The sequence below is a fragment of the Hipposideros armiger genome, unplaced genomic scaffold, assembly GCF_001890085.2.
Source record: "Hipposideros armiger isolate ML-2016 unplaced genomic scaffold, ASM189008v1 scaffold_188, whole genome shotgun sequence".
Lineage (NCBI taxonomy): Eukaryota > Metazoa > Chordata > Mammalia > Chiroptera > Hipposideridae > Hipposideros > Hipposideros armiger.
The window spans coordinates 533026-551426 of NW_017731538.1; the positions used below are offsets into that span (position 1 = coordinate 533026).

An 18401-nucleotide genomic window follows, 5' to 3' on the forward strand; every position below is an offset into this window, starting at 1 on the left:
CATGTTTTCTTTTGCAGCCCTTTTGGCCCATGGGCACGGGCTGTGCACGTGGCTTCCTGGCTGCTTTTGACACAGCATGGATGGTAAAGAGCTGGGACCAGGGAACTCCTCCCCTGGAGCTGCTGGCTGAAAGGTGAGTATCGGAGGCAGGGCTCACAGCTGGGGACAGGGCCGGGTTATAGCACAGGGAGGAGATAGGGTAAGGCTGCCCATTAGGCGGCTCCTGGATGAAGCTGGAACCTCAGTGTCCTCTCGCCCGCCTTCCCATATGTAGCTTGATTTGATCATTGGGGTCCCCAAGGAAACTTTCTCCATCATGGTCTACCTTTATCAATGACTTTCTCTGAGGTCCAAGACCTAGTACTAGATGCCAAAGAGAAATCTTCCTCTGGGCTGGCCCGGAAGGTGGGGCTCCCTGCCCTGCTCCATCACCAGGAACGAGAAGAGGTAGAGGGAAATCTTCTGTGGAAGTGCTGAATGTCCTGCCCCATAGGGGCCTGGGATAGCTGACCTCGCTGGCCAATTCCCATGCTGAGATCCTGGGCTTCCTCCCAGGTCCTTGCTGTTGCCACGTGTCTATGACAGCTGGTGGACTGGGAGAAGTCAGAGCTGTTGTTTGGGGACAGGCTTTTGCTGGTCTCGGGTGTGGACAGGCCCCAGGAGGCAGCGTGGCTGAGTGGCGGTTATAGCAAAACCACAGGTCGCTGTGCTGCCAGCTCTGCCCGGGGGAGGAGGCCACCATCCCAGTCTCCTGGACTCCCTGTCTCCCTTCGGCCCCTTTGAACCTCCCCTACTTTGCAGATCTCAAAAACCACAAGGGCCAGGCATTGCAGGGAAGGGTTATACAAACACATTTAAGAAGCCCTTGAGAGCTGGGAAGGGGTGGGGGAGGAGGGGGACAAAGGCCGGAGACTTCAAGAGCAGTCCCTGACCCTGGACTCTGCCTGCCTCCAGAGAAAGTCTTTATCGGCTGTTACCTCAAACAACCCCAGAAAACATCAACAAGAACTTTGAGCAGTACACGTTGGACCCGGGGACGCGGTACCCAAACCTCAACTCCCACTGTGTCCGGCCCCATCAGGTATGTCCTTCCCTGGAGCTCTGTCTGGGTCACCCTGCACTGAGCAGTGGGAAGGAGGGGTCACCTAAAACCTTGCCTCATCCCTGGGAACAAGGCCACCAAAGCCTCTTGACTCAAAGGTTGGACCAGTTCCTCTCTCTAGGAGAACCATGAGAGTCACATAGAGTCTGCATCTCTCTAGCCCACAGGGGAGAAATAGAAAACGTAAGTCTGTGTCCACATGTGTACATATGTTTATTCATCCCCGTGCACATGTGTTGCTAAGCATACCTCTCTCAAATCTACTTGGCTGAATATCGGGTGCTTTCTGTCCATGGTCCTAGAGTCCATTTTTTTCTCCCATTGACTCAGAGCCAAACAACCCCCGATCTCTTTAGTCAATAGCACAAAGAATGGTATGAATTTTAAAAGTTAGCCAATGGCATATGTTTACACTTGAATTCTTCCACATTTGGATAGATAATTGAGATCATTGCTCTGTGTCTCAGGAGGCCTGGGTTCCCTTGCTGAAGGCCCAGGTTCAGAGGCCCTGAGACTAGACTTCAGGGAAAAACTGGTCGTCAGCTGTGTGGTCTCTCTTACTTGTAGGTGAAGCATTTGTACATCACTAAGGAGCTGCACCGATCCCCTCTCGAGAGGCTGGGCTCAATGAGGAGATCTGTCGGCCTCTCCAGGCAGGGTAAGCGACCTTCCTAGGACCCTGGTGAGGCCACTGGGAGGGACTTTTCGGGTAGGAGGCCTGCTGAGTGGCCATGGGGGCGTGAGCGCTGTAGGCAGCCTGGCTCTGCTCTGATGACCTGTGTGACCTTGGCCAGGCTCCTCTCCTCTGTACTTTAGTTTCCTGTTTTGTAAAACCAGGACAATGACACCTCTACAGTATAATCATCATAAAGGAATTAATATGTGTCGAGTACTCAGCACCTTAAAGTGAACTGTGGAATTACTTCACTGAGACTTGCTTCCCCCCACCCTTTTGTTTCCAGCATGAGGGACTTGTCTCCCCAGCTAGATAACAAGCCCCATGTGTTCAACTCTTCCTAGTCTTCCAGGGCCTGGCACAGCGCCTGGTGCAAGGCCGGTGCCCAGTGGCAGAGGGAAAAGATGATTAAATGAATAACTCCTTACCAACCATTAGGCTTTGCCCAGGTCACCATCCTGCTTAAAGACCTCTGGGTCTCCTGTCACATGCCCAGACCCCGCGTCCTCCCCGCCGCTGGGCACACTCGGCCTTACCAGCTATCCCTCCCTTAAATCCCTCCCCACTGCTGCCACCCCCGTAATCAACCATCTTACACAAACATGGCAGGTTTTTTTAGAGTTTTTGCCATGGCGATCCTTTCTGTTTTCCTGGAATGCCTTCTTCTGCCTAGTGAATTGCTAGACACTTTTCAAGAAGCAGCTCCGGGGTATCTCCTTTGTGACCCTCTCTGCCCAGTAGACCCAGGGCAAACCTGCTCACCTGCTCCCCGGCACCCTGCTTCTCTGCCATTGCAGCACCATGTCATCACCACCTGCTTCCGTGTCTGTCTTCTCCCCTGGATGAGATGTTGGCAGAGTCCATGTCATCCTCGCCTCTGTGTTCCTTGCCTCTAACCGCAGCCTGGCCAGAGAGGGTCTTAGGGACTCTTTGCTGCAGGAGAGCACGCTTTCTATCCCAGCATCCTGCCCTCCCACCACGCTCTTGACAGGGCTTCTTGCCTTGGTGCTGTTTCTCCTGGTCCCCAGCCATGATGGCAGTCAGAGGAGGACCATGGTGGGGTGGGGGCAGGGGGGAGCTGTCGGGATTTCCCCAGAGTGCTTTACCACTGTCTGTCTCCCGTTACTGCAGAGTCAGACATCCGGCCCAGCAAGCTCTTAACCTGGTGCCAGCAGCAGACCGAAGGCTACCAGCATGTCAACGTCACCGACCTGACCACATCCTGGCGGAGTGGCCTGGCCCTGTGTGCCATTATCCACCACTTCCGACCTGAGCTGATGTGAGTCTGGGGCCTGGGCTGAACCTGCCAAGTCCCTCACAGCCCAACGGGACCCTGGAGACAAGGGAAACCAGGGCTGTTCTAATAGATGCAGACTCTTCAGAACTTGGTTCAGAATTTCTCATTCCTCTTTGCATATTTTCTATTTGAGGGTTTTTAAAATTTGTTTCCCCCCCCCCCCTTTGCACTGATTACTCTGCCCACAACTCGTTGATCTGTGTTCCTAATATGTGAGGAGCAAAAGTGACTCAGGGTCAGTCATTACACTCGTCCCCCTTGCCCACTCATCACCGCACTTGGGAAATTTGAGCATTTGCACCTTGTAGCTCTACTCTCAAGAGAGGAATTATGAGCAAAACCTAATCCTGGGCACCAGTGTGAGGGTTTACAGCCAAAAGAATTAGATTTGAACCCAAGATCAATTAGTCCTGTACCATTAGGCAAGCCAACTTATCTTCACTGAGTTTGTTTCATTTATAAATGGGAAATAATGTTGGGTTCATTACACAATTGTATTGTTTGTGGAAATACCTTGTGATGTTGAAAGCACAATGCAGCTATTGATATTGTGTTTAAACCAATGTGTGTGATGTCACCTCACACCCATGAGCAAATTCATCCAAAAGGCTGAAAGGAAACCTACCAAAGGGTTATCAATTGGTAACTTTAGGAAGCAAGGTTGCCTTGAGAAAGGCGGGGGGGGCTCTCACTTGTTCCTTTACATGTTATATATAACATGATTCTTTTTCTTTTTTTTTTTAATAAGAAGCCCATGTTGGTTTTGTAATTAAAAGGAAAAGAGCATAAAGGAACTATTTAAAAGTAAAGTAGCTCATATATTTTCCAAAGTGGTGTAAACCATTTTCTGATTATTTTCAGTCTAGGTGGCAATGACATTATCATGGCCCAAGACTGATTTTGTCCCACCCTGAGTGAGAAGGATAGGGTTAGCATTTTCTCTTGGCTGAGCCTCCCTGGGGAGTGGGGTGGGGGAGGTAATTAGGGGAAGGGACTGGGGTCACTGCTCCTTCGCCCTCCCCCCACCTCTGTCTCCTCTCTCTGAATTTCACCTTGGTTTTCAATTCTCTAGCAACTTTGACTCTTTGAACGAAGATGATGTTGTAGAGAACAACCAGCTGGCATTTGACGTGGCCGAGCGTGAGTTTGGCATCCCTCCAGTGACCACAGGCAAAGAGATGGCCTCAGCCCAAGAGCCTGACAAACTCAGCATGGTCATGTACCTCTCCAAGTTCTACGAGCTCTTCCGGGGCACCCCGCTGAGGCCTGTGGGTAAGGACCTGCTTTTGGACCAGGCTTTGCTCGGCCCCTGAGCCAACTCTGCCCTGTGCCCATGTCTGGCTGCTCTTCACACTGGTGTCCTCTGTCCTGGGCTGGACCCATTGCCTTCCCTTTGACTTTGAGGCCAAATAGAGGTGGACCCCTCCCACTCAGACCAGTGTGTATGAGTATGTGTAGCAGGTACCATGTGACTCCTGCCCCCTGGAAGGTCACTGATAGGCCTGCATCAGCCCCCTGCATGGGCCATTTCCATCTTTAGTGGGGGGATTATTTTGGAGGGACCTTGTAGCAGTGATAGCCCCTGAGCCCTGGGATTGCTGTGGCAGGATCCAAATCTCAGTTATACTTTTACTTCTGACAGATTCTTGGGGCAAAAACTATGGAGAAAATGCTGACCTCGGCGTGGCCAAATCATCCCTTTCTCATAACTATCTCAACCTCACATTTCCAAGGAAGAGGACTCCACGAGTAAGTCTTGGGCTCGTTTTTCTTTCTCTTTGCACATGGATGGGCCAAGGAGATTGGAGAATGTCATGTTCTCTAAGTCTGTTTGTACTGATAAATTGCATAGATAAAGTGCTCACCGAAGACATGAGTAAAATCCAGTTTAGTAACTGAGTGTGTTTGGAAATTCCCCCCTGGCCCTGTGTAGCTTCAATGACTTAACAGTGGTTATTGGAAGGTCATAGAAGTGCAGCGGGGAGGAGACGATGATCTCTCACTTCGGCTTATTTAGATCAGCAACACAATGGCCATTTAGTGGTAGAGGTGTGTGGTCATGCTACATTTATACGTTCTGTTCCTTTCTTTTCTTTTTATGCATTCATTCAACAAATGTTTATTGGGCCCTACTGTATGCCAACATTAGGGCTGAAATTTTTTTGTTTGTTTTTGACAAGGGGAGAAAATAGAGATGAATAATATACAGTCCTCACCTTTGAAGAGCTCAGAGCCTAATAAAGAGGTTTCCAAACTTGCCTGATGTAGGGCACCCTTAGTGTCTCAATAATTTTTTTCACAGTGCCCCAAGATCAAAAGAAATACCTAGAAGTTCCATTTATTAAGTAAAGTCCAAATAACTTGGCAGGGGTATTCTGCAAGGTGTATGACAGAGTTCATCATGTTTCCCTAGAAAATTTAAATATCCTGCGACTCCTCTGTGAGTTTACTGTGGTGCCATGTCGTGCCTTGGTACACAGTTTGGGAACTGTGTACCATAGGCCTAATGAGAAATTACCGTTTTATCTAAATGATGGCATCTCTGTGGAAGGAATAATACAAGTTATCTTGCTTATTATTGTGCCCATTTTACAGATGTAAAAAAGGAGGCCCAGAGATGTTAGGTTGCAAGTGCTGGCACAGAGCTTGCCTTCCCTTCCCAGAGCGGCAGGGCAGTCCTCCCCTCACTCGGCAGAGGGCTGCAGGCCTTTACATGTCTCAGTCTCCCTAGGTTGCTGACAGCCTTTTAACCTCTGGACAGTCATGCCATATTCTGCCAGCCCCTCCACCCAGGGTGGGGCTGGGCCATGTGTCCTCCTTTCTTTCTGTCAGCTGTGTGAGCAGTGGTCACTTTTTCCACTGAAGTCTGCACTCCCTGGAATGTTGCAAGCGGTTGTGCTAACTCCAGGAATGGGAAAGGCTACTTAATGCTCTGCCACACCCTGTCTATAGCAAGGATGGGGCGAGCCAGGCTGGGGCTGGGAAGGGAGGTGTACATAGTGTTTTCAGCAAAGAAGCTAAAAGGCTGAGCAGCCCCCAGCCTCTCTGTCCCCCTCTGCTCCCCGAGCTGCCCCATTCAGAGGCTCTGTGTAAGGACCTCATCATCCACCACGTGTCCCACTGAGCAAACTCTGTCTTCTAGAGACCAGTCATAGGCTTATTCCACCCTAGCCCACGCATGTTTCTTCTGAAGCCAAGGACCCCACCCTGGGCTGCCCCATCCCAGGCAAGCCTGTGTAGCCTTTCTGGAAGCTCTCCGAGCTCTCTGAGAAAGCCTTCACCCCCTTTCTCCATTCACCTGGTTTCTCCCGGCACATAGCCCACAGCTGGGAACAGAAGGAGGAACTGGAGAGGACTGTTTAAACCTTTCACTCACCACACCTCTGTTTATAGAATGACCGCATTGAAACAGCCTGGCCAGCTCTGGCTCAGGAGGTGGGAATGGTCAAAGGTCAGCCATCAGCAAAACCAGCCAGGCCCTTGAGGGCTGCTGGGGTCTTGCCCCACACTTCCCTTTCCTCTGGCTCTGCTAGAAAAAAATACAGGGGGGCAGGTGGGCTTTTCCTGGCCAGCGCTGGCCCATTTTGAACCATGTCCAGTCTCCTTCAGTGTATGCCTATGGACTGCCTATCATCAGAGGGGTGAAGGGCCTCAGGTCTGCTTCCTCTCACAGCCGCATTTAATGCCCAAAATTTACCCTGCTCTTCAGAAAGGTAGAGAGATTAGGTCATTCAAGTTAAGTGCTTGGCATGGGAGTTATTTGTCCTTCTCTTTCTCCTGAAACCAATTGAATGCTTCCTCTAGGTGGGATGAGAACTAGTAAGGCCATGGGTCACGTGCTGCCTTGGTCATCACTGAAATAGCTCAGCATACTGTCCACCACTCAGTGCCAATGCAGTGATTGGTCACACACAAAGTGCCTTCTTGCCATTCGACCATATGTCTTCTTATATCTGGACACTTTTTGGTTTAAAACAGGAATTTATTTGCAATGCTCTTTGGTCTTAGCGTTTCTCACAAGCAAAGACTACCAAGTCCAATCATTTCCCATGGGATAGGCATGGAGGATATCTGCACAGGGGACTCTGAAAACTGCACACACACAGTTATACACAGAAGATATCAGAACAATTAGATGTGCAACCCTCAGTGCCCCAGCTCATGTGCCCCTATGGACTAGGGATGTGGGCCAGGCCATGCTTGCATGATTCTACACCACAGTGCACACGCAGTACCTGTACATACAGGTGCTTCTACATTCGACTTCACCCTGACCTCCCATCCCTCCCTGCCCCCTCACTAACTTCCAGAAGAGCATCAGGATATGGGAACTGAGCAGCCACACTCATTCACAGTGTGGCATCTTAGTCTGAAGAACGTTCATTATTTTTCTTCTGAGCCATTTAAAACAAAATCTCTCCCTCCTAGTTTTCACTGTTGGTGTTAAATTTTTCTCTCATCCCTAAGCTTGATAATATCAAAATCCCAGCAACAGTGATCAACATTAAGCAAAATAATACTTTTTCCCAGTGTGACTTATTCACTTAGTGTAAGGCCCTCGAGGTCCATCCATGTTGTTGCATATGCTCTCACTTATATGTGGAATCTAAAAGAACAACAACAAAAAACTCCCAAACAAACAAAACAAAACAGAAACAGACTCAGAGATACAAATGACAAACTGATGGTTGCCAGAAGTGGGGGAGGTTGGAATCTGGGTGAAAAAAGTGAAAGGATTAAGAAATACAAATGGGTAGTTACCAGATAGTCATGGGTTATAATGTACAGCATAGGGAATATAGTCAATAGTTGTAACAACTATGTGTAGTGCCAGGTGGGTACTAGACTAATTGGGGGGATCACTGCATAAATTATATAAGTGTCTAACCACCAGGCTGTACACCTGAAAGTAATATAAAATAATACTGAATGTCAACTGTAACTGAAAAAAGAAATAAATAATTAAAAAAAAAAGACTTCTTCCTCCACCAAGGACCTTGTTTACACTTAGAAAGAGTAACAAGTTCTACCCATCTTCCAAGAGGGTTCGCCCTCTGGTGAGTGGTAAACTATTGGGGTTGACTGATTAGCTCTGAAGACCAGGTGACCCATGCCTGGGAAAGGAAGAGCCTGGGATTATATTTTCCTCTTAAGAAGTCTTTGATCTGCTTCTGCAGATCTGCCTCTGATCCTGGTCAGTATCTAAAAGCCTCGTAGCAAGTGATAATTACTGGGGACTCCAGAGCTCTTATCATGTATCACAGGAGACACCGGAACCTATATATGTGGTCTCTGTCCTCAGTCTCCTAGACTTGCCACACGTGGGTAATGCCTGTATTTATGGCCCCTTCAGCCATTGCATGCATTACAGTACATATGGACTCAGGGTGCTTGATCTCTGTGTTCTTCATTCTGAGCCCACTCTTTGGAGGACAACGCAACATTAGACATTATCACTTGTCCATGAAAAGCCCATCTCAGAAGCGAGGTCGGTGGCCCTAGGATATTTCTCCTTCTCGGCTGACTGATTCGGACCCAAGCCCCCCTCCAGCACTGGTCCGTGGTAGAGTGGAATGCGTGGAGCATGACTCTTGGCCGTGTTTGATCTGGGTAGCCTGGGTCCCCTTCCGGCTCTCCTCTTCTCGCCCCTCCCGCACAAACACTCTCCAAACGGCCAGGGAGTGCTGTGTAAGAAAGGGCTTCCTCCATGTATCCACTCAACACACATTCATTGAGTGCCTGTTTTATGCTGAGTTTCCTCTTGGAGCTGGGGGTAGAGCAGTGAGCAAGGCAAGCAAGGACTCTGCCCGAGGGAGCTGGCTTTCCAGAGGGAAGTGCCTCTTACTCCCCTTTTCCAACTGCTGTCACAGAGCCATCCACCCAGCAGCCAAAGCTCCCTTCTGGGTTTCTACTACTTCCCAATTCATAGGTTTGAAGAAGGTTTAGGAGAGTTGAGAGCGCCAGGTCCCTATGCTGCCCAGCTTGGCAAGAGCAAGGCCCATGAACAGCCCCTCCAGCACCTGTGGTTTGCAGGCCAATCTCTCTCCTGTCCTCTGTACAACTGCAGCCTGAGATTCTGAGCTGATTTACACAATGGGAATGCACTTTGAAGCCCGGCAGACACATAGTATATACCAGGCCTGCTGGGGGTTCAGCACATGTTCACCCTCTCAGGAAGCTCCTTTGCTTGTCTGCAAAATGATTGCAATCACCAACATTGCACGGCCTTGCTGTGAAGAGACCATGCATAAATGTGTGCTGCAGGCCTGAGCACCTTCTCCGGCATGTGGGAAGGGCTCCCTAAATGATAGTTCGTGTCCTTTGTAAGTACTGATGAAATGAAGATGCTCATCTTCTGAAAAGCTGAGTGAAACTAATTGGATTGAACACTTGGTTCCGTACTGCAGCCATGATTGACACAGCACTTTACAGCACGTAAGACAGTTTTATGTCTCATTTGTCCCCTGTGTTGCCTTCTGAGGAAAGCAGAGTAACACTTTCCTCCAATCCCAATTTCAGAAATGTGGACATAGGAAGATTAAATTGCAATGTCATATAAGTGGTGAATGTCCAAGTTAGAACTAGAATTCAGATTTTCTAATTCTGTTAACTAGTGTGAACCTAAGTGACAATGTCTAGTATTGATACAGCATGTTCTATTATAAGGAGTGTTTTACATGTGTGGTTTCGTTAATCCTTACAACAATTTATGAGCTAGATAGTATATCTTATAGGTGAGGAAACAAGTCAGAGAAGTTAGGTGATTTTCCTAAGGTCACACAGCCAGGTACTAATTAGTGCCAGAACTTGAATCCATGACTCCTTACTGCTCTGCCATTGAAGAATAGCAGAGCTCCCTTGCTAGGGACACTAGCCATCTTTCTAAATCTCAAGGCTGCCCCCCCTGCTCAAGCAGGCCATTGCCTGCAATAGCCAATCTCTTCCTATGACCCGGATCTAAATTTCTTCAGGATTAGGTTACACTGGCTAGCTAAATATAAAGTTGGTTTGCTTTGGGCAAAAATCAAGTCAGTCAGTATGGGAACATGGTTATTTTGTGCTGATCAAGTATTGTAAGTGATCAGATTGGCAGATATATGTCTTTGTTTTTAAATGGAGATACCAATTAGTTTAATAAATGTCTTTTAGTATACAGAATCTTTCAAATCATTGGGAAATCATGATAAAGTGTTCTGAAAGTGAAAATAATGAAACAAATTAATAGAAAAAAAGAGTCGTTATTGGTTTATTCTCATGCTCTTTCTGACTGAGCACAATAAGTATGTTCTTCCTCCTTGTATTCCAATTATTGGTAGAGCAAAATAGAATCCAAAGAGAAGGGGGTACTGCGGCAACTTTGACTCCCAAACAGAAATACACAGATAAGAAAAAAATTAAGTACATCTTCAGGTTTGCACATTCTCCACCTTTTTTTTTTTTTTTTTTACCCTAGTTCTTAGTTGAGAATCAGTGCTTCCATGATAAACCCATAAGGAAGAGTAGAGACTGTTTGGATATATGTGTTGCTAACCTTTCCATACAGACTGCATTTTATTGTCCTGGGGGTCAGGCTGAAGCAGAGGAGCTGTGGTTGCCCCCACCCACTCCCTTTATTCCCCCTGAAGGACCTGGGGTCTTCTTAGTTGCCAACCCTGGGCACAGCACACTTCCCCCGAGTGCTTTCTGTGCACCTGTGGCTGACTTCCTGGGTTTGGATTTATACAGGCTCTGATTGTTGGAACAGTCACACCCGGGGCTGTTGAATGCAGAAGAGAGAATAAGATGTGTTGCTCTTTGAGGGAATAGCCAAGTCCTCCCTTAAAGCAGAAACAAAAAAACGATAGAAAACACTAAGATTAGGCACCAAGTGTTCTTGTTGGGTAGGCCGTCCTGTACTTTCTCAGACTCCAGTCTCCAGGCCAGGGAGGCATTCACAGGCCTTGGAGCTGGGGGCCCAGGCAGCCTGCGCCTCCAAGGCCCAACATTGTTGCAAATAAGGTCATCTGTTTCTCTTGGTGCTTGCCCAAGCCTTGGGGTTGAAATAATTTCCATTCACAGAATAATGATTTATTGGAAGCTGAGGAAAATGTTGAAGGGAAAGCAGAGCCCTTTGATCTGTTGTTTTTTGCTGCCTGGGCAAGGGAAGAGTCAAATTTTTAAACAAGTATCAATAACTAAACTGTGGTTGATCTTGTCTTCAAAAATATTAAAGATTCTGGTAAATACGTGGAGGGAGCAGGGGTGATGGGGGAGTGTAAGAACTGGGAAGCAGGTGCTTTCTGTTGGAAGCAAGTGAGTACCTAGCAGACTGTGTGCTAGGGGCTCCGATGTTGTTATTCTCGTTGTTGTATATTATAATAATATTCAAAATTATTGTTACTGTTGTTCCAGAACAACTGGGAGGTAAAAAAAAAAAAATCTCTCGCGGTTGGGCAAGTTTAGGATGTATGGACTGATTGGGCTGTACGCCTGGGTTTGAGGGGGGAGAGTAGCAAGCAGTCCTTCCTACTGCATCCAAAGTGGAATATGGCTCGGATTTAATCTGGGCCTGCTATGGAGGGCCCTCTGAGGGTGAGGAGGCTGGGTGGGGATGACTCCATGGTCCTGGGGGGACTGGCCATTTGGAGAAGTCTCCAGCTGGAGACTGGTAGAAGAGAGGTCGAACCCCAGTGTCAAGAATGGGCTTACCCTGCAGGGTGCAGAGGAGGTATTCAGTCCAGTATCCCACCCCCCATCCCAGCCAGTAGCATCAGCTCAACTGCGCAGCCCCATTCATTCCCTTGAGGAGACAAGCCTGACTGTGGGCGGCCCTTGGTGTTCCTTGCAGAGGCGATGCATTGGGCTTGGGTAGCATGAGTTTCTCCAGATTTAAATATCCATATTTGGGCAGCAGAAAGTAGACTGTAAGGCATTATTGATAGGGCAACTATGTAATTTATTATCTAAACCAGGATGCTTTTCAGAGTGAAAGGGGGCACTATAACTAATTATGCTAAGGGGGGGAAAAGCAATAAATCAAAACAGCCCTGGGCAAACAGGGCTGTATACTTACCGTAGTGTTCAGACCGTACCTGGCGCTTCTCTGAAGTTAATAAAATATCATGTGCTGGTAGTTGTGATGGTGACTGAATGGCAGATGTAATTTGCCATCAAATCCCTGGGCAGCTGCTCTGAGTCCCAAAAACCCTGCCTTCCAAGTGAGTCCGTCCGTGTCATTTCCTCATAGAAGGTGGCCTCTGTAAGGCAGTACCCTGAGGGGCGACAGCAGGCCTGGCCGTAACTGCCCTGAGCCCAAGGTCACAATGAGGGGCCGGCCGAGTGGCTCAGTTGGTTAAGAGCTCGCTCAAGAGTTTGAGCTCTGAGCAACAGCGGTGCGAGTCCAGCCCGAGCTGAGCGGCCGCTGAGCTGCCAATAGGTAGCAGGATGGCTCAGCTAAAAACAAACAAACCAAGGTCACAATGACAGTGGGGACGACCTCTGCCCTGCTGTGTCGGAGGGAGTCTATGCTTTGGGATGTTTCAGCATGATCTGGGAATGTGGTTCCCACCTCCAGTTCCCCAGAACCTCCAGAGCCCCAGGTGGAGTGAGGCGCCCTGCACGACACCCGAACAGAACTCTGTGATAGCATTAGTCATGTTGCAGGGTGTTTTACGTCCATCTGTCTCCTGGTTGGGTAGGGCTGTATGCCCAGCGATCGCTCAGAGCTATTAGTGGAACCGCGGTCCTTGGTGGCCCTGAATTCACCGTGCTTTCTTGGCCATTGCAGGTGGACAGCCAAACCGAAGAGAATAATGACATGAACAAACGGAGACGGAAGGGCTTCCACAACTTGGACGAGGTTCGTGTCAGTTTAAACAAAGGCCCATTGCTTGACAGCCCGTGGCCGCAGGCCCGCCCGACTGTGATGTCATCGCTAGCCCATCCTTCTTTCCTCTCTCAGGAGCCACTCAGTTCCAAGCTTGGCGTGATGGAAAAATAGACAGGTTCTGATTTTCGCTCCACTGCCTACTATCTCTGTAACCGTGAGAAACAGAACCTCCCAGGGCGGGGCTCATGTCTGTACAATACAGATGATAACATTGGAAACAGGAAACTTGGCAGGATTTTTAAAGATGAAACAAGAAGACGTTATATAACATGCCAAACATGATGTCTGGAACCTATGTTAATCAATGTAGAGTCACTATTAGTAGTGAGTAGTAAAGAGGCACCAGCTGTCCCATTTTCCACTCCCAATCATGTTTCTTTACCTTTTTTGTGTTTTCTGCACGCCTCACCTTCAAGGCCAGTGTCCCAGTGCCCATAAGTGCCACCTTCTGGCGAAATAAGAAAATTACAGGCTACTTTGTGAAAACTGGGCAGGAATCACTCTCCTGCTACTGAAAAATTGATCAGCAGAAAAGGAGAACTATCAGCTCCACTTCTCCAGGCAGCTCTTTAAAGAGACCTGAGATGTCCATTTCATTGGAAAAAGCCATTCTAGTCCCACAAAAGCAAGCAGAGGTACTGTCCGTGAACTGGAGGATGCCACCTTTAGCTCTCCTACCAGTTGATGTCATCATTATGACATAGAGCCCTGTGGAATCGTTTGTATAATACACTGAGTTTTAGGACTTAGAAAAGGCTTCTGTCTTACTTGGTTGAAGAGGTGTTACTGCTGCATATTTTTATAACATTGTTGTTTCATGTCTGTGCCTCGCTTTACGTGGAAGCCTGGACTGGGGTCCGGGCACTGGCTTTCACAGCAGTGAACTTGATATAACAAACAGACGCACAGCCCACCTTGGGGGAGTGGGGAGATGCCTATTGCTCACCCCATTTTCTGGGATGCTCAAAAGGAAGCCCTGATCACAGAAACCTGGAGTTCAGTGCATGTCTTAAAATGTGCCCAAACTCATTTTATCCAAGGAGTTCAAATCACCCTTGTCCGAATCTTTTCTATATAGAACTTCTTTGGGTGATCCCTTCAAGAGCTGCTGCTTCCTTATCTCTCGGCTCTGGTATGAGCCAGAAGCCAACGGATAGGGAGATGACTGAGAGGAGGAGGCAGAGGCGGATTAACAGGGCGGGAGAGATGCCCCATTCCCCCCATTACTGGTGTTGGCCCTCGCCTTGGGTGCCTGTAATGTGCTCCAGCCTCCTCCAAGAAACTTCCCTTGGATATACTTTGTCTCAGGTAGAAGTCTTCTGTCTTTCATCCGTGGCTTATTTGAGGGGGGTGTTTTTGCTGTTTCTGTGGGTGGCAGCACAGGAGTGGAGTGTGGGAGGAAACCGGGTTGCACCTGCCCCTTCCAAGAGGGCTCTGGGCTGTTTTCCAGGCCACCTGTTTTTGCTTCCAGGTGAGATATAACCAAACAATAATTATCGATTCTTGCTGCTCAAAGTGCGGGCCAAGAACCAGCAGCATCAGCACCTCCTGGCAGCTGGTTGGAAATGCGGGGGCTCAAGGCCCAGCCCAGCCCAATGAACCTGACCTGCCTTTGAAGGAGCCCCAGTGATTCCTGTGCACATGAGTGCCTGGGAGTGCTGTCTGCATGACCCACCATCCTGGCCAACTTTGGCCTTGAACAAACAGGGACCAGCCCAGTGAACTCAGCCCTCTTTGCACTCGAGCCTGTATGGCTATGCAGTTACCTTTCCCACTTTGAAGTGGTCTGTGTTTGTCCAGCACTTCAGAGTGGCTGTGCATACGGTGTTTCCCATGGGGCTGCTACTGTCAGGGATCTTTTTTTTAAAAAAGTTGACTACATATTGTAGCTTGCCACTTCCCATGAATTTCTTCTAAGTGAACACATCTCTGTTAAGATTCTTAAGACTGGACCGGTCTGTTCCGGTCTGTTCCTGAGGGGGACTCGTTGTCTCCTTGGGAAAGCCGACTATCTCCTTTACATGACAGCGCCACTTACACTTCAGGGCCTGGGGTGCAGATCCTGTGGTAAGGGGGAACAGGCATTCAACGAACACTGGTGATTTTCCGAGCTTTATATTTAGCAGATGAGCTAAAAAAAAAATCTTACATGGAACTCCATTGTATAAACAACATAACCAAGTGATCACAGCCAATATCTCACCAGTAATTGGTCATATTGCTATCAGGTACCCAATGAGAAGAGCACTTCACCTCTGTGACATCCTTCTCCCAAACCAATAACCCCGGTCTAATCATGAGAAAACATCAGACCAACACAGATTAAGGGACTTGGTACGAAATAGCTGACCAGTCCCCTCCAAAATTGTCAAGGTCACGAAAGACAAAGGAAGATGGAGAAACTGGGACAGATCGGGGGAGACTAAGGGGACATAATGACTAATTGCAGTGTGGGATCCTGTATTGTATCCTGAAGCCAAAAAAGAACATTAGTGGGCAAACTGGTATCATCCAAATCAAGTCTGTAGTTAATAGTATCATACCAGTGTTAATGTCCTTGTGATAACAGTGTCGTGATTACTCCAGATGTTCATATTACGGGCAGCTGGGTGAAGGGTATGTAGGAACTATCTGTGCTATCATTGTAACTTTTCTGTAAATCTAAAATTATTTCAAAATTAGTTTTTTGTTTTTTTAAAAAAAGGTAGCAACCACAGAGCAGGACAGGTTGAAATTGAGAGTGGGGTGCAAAGGAGAGAGCAGAAAGAAATCAAAGCTTGCGCCCCACCTGACTGACACCCCTCTTCCTCCCTTCATCCCTCCTGGCTCACCTCTTGGCAGCCACATGATGTATTTTGAAAATGATTTTGCTCACCACTTCATTCTTTTATTTTATTCTTGCAACCACTATGTGAAGTGGGTTACACGACCACTTCACAGATGAGAAAACCTCAAAGAAATTAAATTGCCAAGGTCACTGGGCTGGGAAGTAAAAGTCAGGATTCAAATCCGAACTGCCTGGCTCCCAGGTATGGGCATGCCCATCTTTGGAAAGATGCACCCCTCCTGTGATATTGTCTCCTTTGGGCATCACCTGCTGCTTCTGCCTCATTTCCTCATACCATGGAGGGCATCCTTCTTCAGGAAATTAGTCCCCTGCCCTCGGCCCCCAAGCCCCCTCCCTGACATCTAGGTTCTGGGACCCAAAAACCAATGCACCGCTTTGGCCTTTGCAGCCTTCAACCTTTTCCAGCCGGAGCTTGGGCTCCAATCAAGAGGACGGCAGCAGTAAAGAAGGTGGAAATCAGAACAAAGTCAAGTCTATGGCAAGTCAGCTGCTGGCCAAGTTTGAGGAGAGCTCTCGGAACCCCTCACTCCTAAAGCAGGTGAGTCTCATCCAATGCTCGCGGGACCTGCCTCCTTGGGTCCACAACTGAGAAGCCAGCAGAAATATTCAGGCTAGTGATGGATGTTGGGTATGCCAGCCTGGCCTGGCTCAGGCAAGCCTTCTCCTGGACCATGAGTTAGCAGACTTTTCTAAAAGCGGCCAGACAGCAAAGAGTTTAGGTTGCGGGAGGAGTGGTGGGGGGAGGCATCTGATTTCTCTTGCAACTACTCAACTCTGCCATTGTAGCACGAAAGCAGCCACAGACAATACCTAAACAAATGCACATGGCTGTGTTGCAACAAAACTTTATTTACAAAAACAGGCAGCAGGCCAGATTTTGGCCTGAGGACTGTAGTTTGTGGATGCCTGTTCTGTATGGCCCTTCCCCTAATTTGGTTTTGCTTTGCAACCATGACTTGGCTTGCAGCCACCCATGAGATGGTGCTGCTGGAGGGAGCTTTAGAGGTGCTAGATGCTTGGGAGATCATTAAGTCCATGGGGAGAAGACCTGTCCAAACAAGGGGAAACTGGGTCATGGGTCTTCGCTCCTTGTGGGCCTGCAGGAAATGAGGACCAACCCCCTCAAGTGTCCTCATGGTGAGCCTCTTCCTGTTCCCTTGGGTCAGACTGGCAGAGTTATGTGTCTGACCAGGGTCGGTGTGAGGCTGAAGGCAGTCAAAGCTGCAGTCGGGCAGCAGACTGAGCTGACTTCTCTCAGGCCCTGGCTTGAAGTCTGTGCTGCCTGGTTTAGTTTGCGCCTCCGGATTCCTCTGGGATGCCACTGCCACATTACCAAAGCTCGAGACAAGGGTTTGGTTTTTCTTTGGAGAATACCTATCCCGTGACACAAATAGGCTCCTCTCAGGAAGAGAACAGACTCTTGGTTAGTTAGGTATAGAGGTGATCATAGATACCGTTTTTGCCTTGATGTGGACCATGGCCCTCCTGGACGAACTGCCCTTCCCCATGAAGCCAGGTTTTATTATAAGAGGCTCATTTTCCTGGGACTTGTAACTCTCAGTTTCTTTTCTCAATTCTCCCTGCTGGAGGCTTGGTCCCTCGCAGTTCCCAAGTGTCGCCAAGGGCTGTCTCCCATCAGGACTGTAGCATGCCCGTCCTCAAGTGGGCAGGAAGGTTTCCGTTTCTGGAAGGACTCCGGGGCTGGCCACCCCGGCCTGGCATGGGCTGTGGCAGTGCCTGCCCAGTGCCCCGGTCTGAGCCAAAAGCAAATCTTCCGTAGATTCACACATCGTCCCAGAGGAGGGGACTCTAGAACTTGCTGTCCACATGGGCAGAGGGCCAGGGTTCAGGTTTCCTGGCAGGGCCCAGCTTACAGCAGCACGGCCCAGTGCTCTCTCTCTCTCTGTACCTGCAAACTCTCCCTGCCTGCCTCTCTTCCTCTCCTCCTTCCAAATGTCTCAATCTGACTCACCTTTTCCTTCCTGTTTCCTGCGGCTGCTTTTTCGGACACCTTCCTCCTCCCAGGAACATCGCGTCTCGGGGATAGGTAAGCCTGTCCCGTGCTCATCCTCTGACCCTCCTGTTAACTCTCGCTGTCTCAAGCCAGAAGAGCTCACACCCAGCCCGTCACCTCCTCTGAAAAGGCAGGTAGGGCTCCTTCCAGTGGATGGGGTCTTGGTGAAGCCAGCGGGGACTTTGATGCTGAGGGGTGGGAGCAGTGGCCCTCTGCACACCCCAGAGGTGTAGGGCCGATTGTACGTTCTTTGGGAAGGCAGACGCAACTTGAGCTCACTACCGTTTTAGGGAAGACTAACCAGCTATGCAGCATCTTGAAATACATGCCGTTGATCCTTCAGCCAGTCAGGGGTATCGACTGACCAACTGCTATGCTGTTGGTGATTTATATGCTTGGGGAAAAAACAGACCATACCACATGGTTTTGTCTGATGCCCCTGGAACACTTAACTTTAGTTGCAGACCACTTAAATAGGCTGATTTCTAAATTGACGAAAAAGTAGCAGTGATGGTAGACTGGGCTCAGGGGCCCAATTGGCTGCACGCATTGAAGGGGTAAGGCTGGAATGTGGTGCCGACCTCCCCTGGTGCCCG

At 48.8% G+C, this 18401-nt stretch overlaps 1 protein-coding gene across 5 annotated transcripts in view; it reads left to right on the forward strand.

Annotated features, from left to right (window-relative positions):
* The window catches only part of LOC109388271 (protein-methionine sulfoxide oxidase MICAL2), a 53291-nt gene that overhangs the window by 14580 nt on the left and 20310 nt on the right, over window positions 1-18401 (forward strand). For 4 of the 5 annotated variants that reach the window (XM_019652858.1, XM_019652854.1, XM_019652856.1 and 1 more), the window contains exons 2-10: window positions 18-133; window positions 955-1081; window positions 1670-1760; window positions 2910-3057; window positions 4148-4347; window positions 4718-4824; window positions 12842-12913; window positions 16180-16329; window positions 17817-17939. In XM_019652858.1, coding sequence (XP_019508403.1) covers window positions 18-133; window positions 955-1081; window positions 1670-1760; window positions 2910-3057; window positions 4148-4347; window positions 4718-4824; window positions 12842-12913; window positions 16180-16329; window positions 17817-17939 — 1134 coding nt within the window. The remainder of the gene's footprint in view (window positions 1-17; window positions 134-954; window positions 1082-1669; window positions 1761-2909; window positions 3058-4147; window positions 4348-4717; window positions 4825-12841; window positions 12914-16179; window positions 16330-17816; window positions 17940-18401) is intronic. The other variant, XM_019652859.1, reaches the window with a different exon arrangement.